This window comes from Penaeus vannamei, chromosome 28, assembly GCF_042767895.1.
Source record: "Penaeus vannamei isolate JL-2024 chromosome 28, ASM4276789v1, whole genome shotgun sequence".
Lineage (NCBI taxonomy): Eukaryota > Metazoa > Arthropoda > Malacostraca > Decapoda > Penaeidae > Penaeus > Penaeus vannamei.
In genome coordinates, this window is record NC_091576.1 from 33739439 (window position 1) to 33746938 (window position 7500).

The following is a 7500-nucleotide window of genomic DNA, read 5'->3' on the forward strand; positions in this document are numbered from 1 at the left end:
GTTGGTTAGTTTGTTAGTCAGTTGGTTAGCAGGATAACTCAATAAGTCACGGACAGATATTTGTATATTCTACCAGAGATGTGTCTTAGCCCAACTTTGATGCCTATAAAGTTTGGTGGTGACCCGGATCCAATAATCTTTTTAATTAAGGATTCATTAGCGTTGCGAGATGCGGAAACTTGAGAGAGAGAGAGAGAGAGAGAGAAAGAAAAGGGCGATTTTGATGTAATTCTTCGAGTGGGAATATCTTTAATGCGTCAGTGACCCTGTTGCCTTGGCGGAGGTATGCGCCCTCTTGAGTACTTCTAGCTCCTACCTTGTTGTCCCTAACAACCGAAAGAAAGAGGTAATGTTTAACTTACTTTCCCTTTTCTTCTCTTCTCTCTCTCTTTCTCTCTCTCTCTAACTATATATATCCCCCTCCTCTTTATTTCTCTCTCTCTCTCTCTCTCCCTAAGAGGTGAGAGGAAAGAGGTGTTGTTAACTTACCCTTCTCTCATATGAGACTTATTTCCCACTTCCCTTCCCTAAAACATGAGTTATTTTCACCTTCCTTTGTCATTTTACTGTGTTGGTCTGGTTTAAAGTATATATTTCGATCATCACTCTTTTGAGCGCTGTGTTGTTCCTGTGATGACTGATGAAAGCGCTGGGCGACAGAAATAACTACTTGCGCTCATAGGAATGCTTTGAGCAGCTATGAACAACGAAAAAAAGATCTGATGATGGAGAAAGACGGATTGCCCGATGGCACGCCAGCAGCCATACTGTAATATTCAGATTACGTTTTAAAAATGTTTCTCTTACCTGCCTTATCTCTTTACCGGACTCGATTACAAATACACGAAAAAAAATACTTCGATGAACAAAGTTCTCCGAATATGCAACAGGTCCTCACACACACACACACACACACACACACACACACACACACACACACACACACACACACACACACACACACACACACACAAAGAACACCTTACCGTCGGCATCCTTCCTAAAGGTGATCGACTTCCCGAACAGATTGGGCACCGTCAGCCCCTCCTCCTCCGCCATCTTGGGGTCGTCGGGAGAGACGTCGGCCTCCAGCATGTAGTCGAGAAGGAACTCCGTGCGGAGGTCGGCGTACTTGTTGCTGTAGAGCGGGTGGGCCGCGTCTTGGGGCACCAGGTTCATCATCAAGAAGGGGCTCGGGGCCAGGATCGTCTTGGGACCTGAGGGAGAGAAAAGGGGGACGAGAACGCTACGGTCTGAGCGGAAGAAGGGGGCGGGGTCTGAGGGGGGAAAAGTACCATTGAAGTCAAGAGAGATCCGGTCGGGGGGGGCGGGAGGGAAGAAGGTTGCTCGTCTCCAGCACCTGGGGCGCCGCTCATTACCTGGTGGCGGGGGGAAGGGGGGGGGGATAGACCTATGGAGGAGGCCCGATTTTTTATGTCTATTATGATTTTGATTTTTTTTACTTATTTGGAGTGATCTTTTTATGGAGGGCCGTGCAAAAACAAACAAACAAACAAAAAGGCTACAGTATCAAAATCTGCACTGACTACAGAATCCATCAACGTCTGTTTTAGGATTAAACAAATGAATCTCTCTCTCTCTCCCTCCCCCCCCCTCTCTCTCCTTCTCCCTCTCTCTCTCTCTCTCTCCCCCTCTCTATATCTCTCTCTCTCTCCCCCTCTATCTCTCTCTCTCTCCTTCCTTCTCCCTCTCCCTCTCTCTCTCTCTCTCTCTAACCCTCCTTCCCTCTCTCTCTCGTCCTCCTTACCTGGTTCGCTCCTCACGAGGGGACTCCCGCCCTCGTCCTTCTGGTTCCTGAGGGCGTGGCTCCAGATGTTGACGAGGGACACGCCCTCCTCCTCCACGGTCTTGGGGAGGCTCGGGACCAGGGGCATGGCGGCGGAGGCGACGGGGGGGGCGAGCAGGGCGAGCGAGAGGGCGGCGGTCAGGAAGGTCAACCACCTCGCTAGGACCATACCTGGAGAGGAAAATAAACGGAAAGGGAATAAATACATAAACAAGAAAAAAAAATCAAGAAAGTATGGAGAGGAAAATAAACGGAAAAGGAATAAATACATAAATAAGAAAAAAAAAATCAAGAAAGTATGGATAGGCATAGATAGATAGGATACATGTACAAGTAAATGACGGGGCGAGGTGGACTGGGAAGGTGATGACAATGATGATTGATGATGATGATGATGATGATGATGATTATGATGATGGCGGTGGTGGTATGGCAATAATAATGATTGTATGAATGATAATGATGATAATGATGATGATGACCATAACGACGCCGATGATAATGACGATAACGACAGTACCAAGATCATAACGATTACGCCAACCTCAAAACAACGGCCATTCACTCACACACTTAAAACCAAATAAGTACTCCCCCCCCCAAAAAAAAAAAAAATAAAAAAAAAAATAAAAAATAATAAAAAAATAAAAAAATAAAAAAATTAAATAAAAAAGGGTAAAACACATACCCTTAACGAACTCCCCGTCAACCAACGAGTACAGCTAAATACAAACAACAACAGCAGCAGCAAAACCATCTCCCCTACTTATACCAGCGAGGAGAGACACCGCCCAGCATCCCTACCCACCCCTCTTTTACCTTCCAGACAAGACATAATCCGAAACAGCTGACACGCGCTACGAAGGAGAGACAACCAACGCACACGTCCACCTAGAAAGAGGAAAAAATACTAACGGAGATGCTGATACGTATACAGGCTGACAGCTGGCAGCTTTCACGCTGATTAGACTCGATATGATAAACACAATCAATGGTGGCGGACGGTGACTGGGTACAGGGGGGGAGGGGAGAGGAGGGGGGGGCGGAAAGAGGAGGGTAAGGGGAGGAGAGGGTGAGGTAAGGTGGGGAGGGAGGGGGGGAGGGGAGGGGAGGGTGAGGAGGGGGGAGAGGAGATAGGAGGGGGGAGAGGAGATGGCAGGGGGAGGAGAGGGGATGGGGAGGGGAGGGGAGGAGAGGGTAAGGGGAGGGTGAGGAGAGGGTAGCTAGAGGAGAGAAGAGGAGATGGTTGGGGTTAGTGGGAGGGGATTGGAGAGAGTAGGGGAGGGGAGAGGAGGAGAAGGTAACGGAAGGGTGAGGAAAGGGTAGGTGGAGGGTAGAGGATGCAAGATGACAGGGTAGGGGGGCAGAGGAGATGATAGGGGAAAGAGAGGAGGAGGGAGGAGGGAAGATGAAGAGTAGGAAGGAAGAAATGGGGAAGTGAATGAAAGGAGGGAGGAAATAAATCGGGGAAAAGGAGAAAGGAAGGGAATGAGGGAGGCAGGAGAGAGAAAGAGAAAGAATAAAAGAAACGGAAAACGACAGAAAGAAAGAGAACGAGGGAGGTAGGAGAGAGAAAAGGAAAGGGAGAATGGAAACGAACAAAGAGGGAGGACAGAGAAAAAAAAATAAAGAGAATAAGGAAACGGAGGAGGTAGGAGGGAGAAAAAGAGAGCGGAAAGAAAAGAGATGGAGAGAGCGACACAAACATACGAAGAGATAGGCAGAGACGGAGAGCTGGAAGACACGTCGGAAGGGAAGAGCGAAGGGGGAGACGGGCCCACCTCCCCACCCTTCGCCACATTCTTCCGTTTCTTTCAACCCAAGCTCTCTCTCTCTCCACCTCCCCCCCCACCCCCACCCCCCCTTTCTCAATCCCCACAGGCCTCTCTCTCAACTGAATATCAACCATCCAATTGGAGTCTCGATTCTTGCATATCCGCCGACGAAAACAACGCAGCGACGGAAGACCAGAAAGGAATTCCTCCGGACTTTGTAACTTCCGAAAAGAAGGTTTGATAAAAATGGAATTCCAAAAAAAAAGAAACACAAAGAAAGGAAGGAAAAAACGTCAAGGGCTAAAAAAAAAAAGGAAAAATCGTTAAAAGGCTAAAAAAAGAAACCTTAAAAGCAACATTTAGGATTTTTTGTGGACTCAAACAACGTGTTAATATGGAAACAATTCCCTCCTTTCGTTAATCAAGCTACCCGCCCACGGAGGATTGGGCGTGCCTGATAATCACCAAGGCAACGAATGCGACTGTTACACGTCAATATCGAGCAAGTGAATGACGCTGTATGTGTAGAGGGGGGGGGATGTGCGTGTATATGCGTACGTGTGGGCGTGTGCGTGCGTGTTTGTGTGTTTGTTTGTGTGTGTGTGTGCATAAACATGTATGTGTATGTGTGTGTGGTTCATGACTATTTTTTTTTTGTATGTGGATATGATGTGCGTCTATGAGTTTGAACTATTTTAGTACATGGTATGTATGTAAATGTATGCATGTAGGTATGTACTTGTATGTGTAAAGAGAGAGAGAGAGAGAGAGAGAGAGAGAGAGAGAGAGAGAGAGAGAGAGAGAGACAGAGAGAGAGAGAGAGAGAGAGAGAGAGAGAGAGAGAGAGAGAGAGAGAGAGAATTAAGCTAGTTAGATAAGATTAACTGCCACATAACTAATTAAGACATCTGAAACATTGCAATAATGGCCATATCATATCTCCCTTGTTAAATAACATCCACCGTGTCCCTTTATTAAAAATAAGATATTGCAAAAATATGAACTACGGTAATAGCTTTCTATAACAACCATAATAGCTTTTCGTGCTGCTGCCATGCGTGTTATGCGCTCACTAGCGCCCTGTGCATTATTATTGAGACTGAGATTGAGAATCTCATAATTCCCATTTCCCTTGGAGGTCATTGCGGGGTGCGGGATCTCCAACTTTTACCATTCTCGACTTCAGTAACATTACCTAAACACAATACCAGTTTTTCCCATTCCCTTTTGCCAGAGAACCAACTCATCTATATCATTCGAGGACAAGTTTCACGAACAATCATGGGATCACGATAGACTTAAACTGACAGTGCTAACGCCATCCAATTCAGCACATGCAGAACTTTGACAATAATAGCGTACTGTCCATTATAAGAATAAAGGGGCTGTCTTCAGCTCATTGGCAAGCATTTACTCACGGAATTAATGACTGTCGGTGATTGCCAGGTACCCAACCGCGTCTTCTAAAATTGACACCTGAGATAAGACTGTGAGGAGTTTTGCCTGCGGGCGTAATCGTACTCCGATTTCATTCGAATGTATCGTTAAACGACTTCGCACGGGCAGGGCATTATAATTATCCTTTCTTGCATATCTCAACACGTTTGAATCATTATTGTTCTTTACAAAACCATTATAATTTTTAGCCGCGCCTAGTGACAGATCGTAGGATTAATTTAATGAATTTTGTGTTCATGCATCGAGGTCGAACGTTCGAATGAGTTCATTCTTTTATTTAGATCGGGACACAAATGTAAACAAACGGAAAGGCAAGTACACATTCCTGTTGTAAATTTATTTTATCGATAGAAAAGAGTTAATATACAACAGAAGTATTCCAAGTTTTTCCTACTGTCGTGACATTTTAAATAGTGTTCTTTCAAACGCCAATATGGATTAGTTAGGCATTGGCGGAAAAGAAAATGAGTTTCTTTAGTATTGCGTTGTGCCTCTACCGTTGAATAAGCGACCGAGTATGTTATCAGGGGCTGGAAAGGGAAAGTAAAGGGAAAATTTCGGATGCCAAGGTTAGTGTAGGATTTCTTTTTCCTATAGTAATGATGTGGTTTAGCGTAAGGCTGCGTATGGGTGTAATAAAACCATGGAAATAATCTCCCTCTTTCTCCACTTCTGGTTCATCCCTTGGGTAGAATTAGTGGAAAGAATATAGAGGTGTTCACGCCATCTGACGTTTGTTGTACCTGGGATTAGTCACAAAATATTTGTCTTCAGATTAAACACTTGTATTTACTCCTTTAATTCTTTATAAGAAGTATGCATGCCAAATCATAACAACAAGGGACTGGGTTTAGACCTCGTATCAATACTCTTTATTCACTCTAGTTTCCTGCAGGGCTTAAAAAGGCAATTGACGATTCTGGGCCAGATATTTGTAATGAGCTAGAAAATGTTGGGGGAATTGTGGGTTTAAATGAGAAAATAAAGTTATTATGGAGCACAGCCTTACATGTACCATTTGATAGTTGAGGAACTTCAAAGCAGGTGTACATCCATGGGGTGGCAAATTAATCAAGATATTTTATAAAAGTTAACATAGAAAAACAAGTATCATTAGACACAATACATATAAGATTCCTCTATCTACCCATAAATATACAAGTCATAAACAAATTATGCTACTTACAGATAGATCTACTATTAGCATATAACTTGTCAGCAACAGGAAGGATAGACAGGTAGATCAATCTATGCGCTAACCATGATTTGTTAAAGTAATTCCAAAAACTGAATGGAATTTTAATCCATTCAATATATAGTGTATCAGATACATGGTTGAGGCAGACATGAGATTAATGCTCTGTTGAGATGAGATGTATATACGCACTATCAAGTCCAAGTAAAATATCAACTTATAGTATATTTTGCTTACTGAACTTGTCAACAATATACTCTCACTATACCTTGCTCATTGTTGTCATGGGGGGCTTAGGAGACGAAAACTGGAGCCCAGTGTATGGATTGCCCTTACCTTGGACTTCAGCCCTCACCTCAGCTAATTTTTCTTGGTCATTTCTTCTCCTCCTTTTCTCTTCTGTATCTTCTTCATCCCCTTCTTCTTTTCCATTCCAAAGGTGTGAGAGCTGTGCTGATGCCATGGGCATGGTATTCCCTTGGTTAATTGCTAACCCCTTACCCCTTATGGGGACCCTGAGTGGTAGACCTTTTCTTTTCCCCTTTTTATTCAGACTCACCATGGTCAATAATGAAGATTCCTTACCTTTAATAGGGGCATTAAGGCTTACATTTGCATTAACTAGCCTATCTGATTTTTATTTTGATGATTTTCTGACCCCCTGCCCCTCCTTTGACCAAGGCTCTGACCACTGATACTAATACCCCCTCCTCGACGTTTACTGAAAACTCTTTATATTCTGAATCACCCACACAGGTTATTACTCAACCTCCAGAATTCACCCTTTCCTCTCTCCCAACATTCTCTTCTCTATCTCCTACTGCACAGTCTTCTTCAATGGCTACCCCCTCTTCCCTTATTACTACTATTCATCCTTATTGTCCCCCCCCCCACAGAACTACTCCGCTCTACACCACCCCATCTTGCACCTGCTCTCGTCCTTTTACTGCCTCTACCTTGGCAAACCTTTTGAGTACTCTCTTTGGCTCAGCCAAGTGAGATTGATTCTTTGTGATTCCCACCACAGTCCCTACTCTCAGAATATGCTTCCCTTTCAACAGTGCCTCCAAAAACAAGTAGGCAAAGTTACCTTTCTCCGTCACTCAGATAGTTCACGCCTAGTCACGGTTCCATCAGAATACCAAGCTCGTGCACTGTCTATCCTAAATGACCTTACTGGCAAAGCCATTCCTGCCAAACTTCACCTCTCTCATAATACTTGCCCTGCCACTGTCTCTATCCCCCCTGGCTGATTGTCCCATATA

General features: G+C 44.3%; 2 protein-coding genes across 4 annotated transcripts in view; one reads left to right on the plus strand and one right to left on the minus strand.

The window, feature by feature from the left end:
• Positions 1–5153, minus strand: part of LOC113809313 (uncharacterized) — a 9486-nt gene extending 4333 nt beyond the window's left edge. Inside the window, exons 1-4 of one of the 3 annotated variants that reach the window (XM_027360855.2) lie at positions 5001–5068; positions 2627–2698; positions 1769–1978; positions 987–1217 (exon numbers count right to left, since the gene is read on the minus strand). In XM_027360855.2, the coding sequence (XP_027216656.2) occupies positions 987–1217; positions 1769–1978; positions 2627–2642 (457 nt within the window). In that variant the 5' untranslated portion in view covers positions 2643–2698; positions 5001–5068. Of the gene's footprint in view, positions 1–986; positions 1218–1768; positions 1979–2626; positions 2699–2722; positions 2773–5000 lie in introns of those variants that run through there. The other 2 variants (XM_027360856.2, XM_070142062.1) reach the window with 2 other exon arrangements.
• Positions 5154–5514: 361 nt separating this feature from the next.
• The window catches only part of LOC113809307 (protein GUCD1), a 7225-nt gene continuing 5239 nt past the window's right edge, over positions 5515–7500 (plus strand). Inside the window, exon 1 of the mRNA XM_027360844.2 lies at positions 5515–5609. The gene's annotated coding sequence lies outside the window, so the exon portion shown is untranslated. The remainder of the gene's footprint in view (positions 5610–7500) is intronic.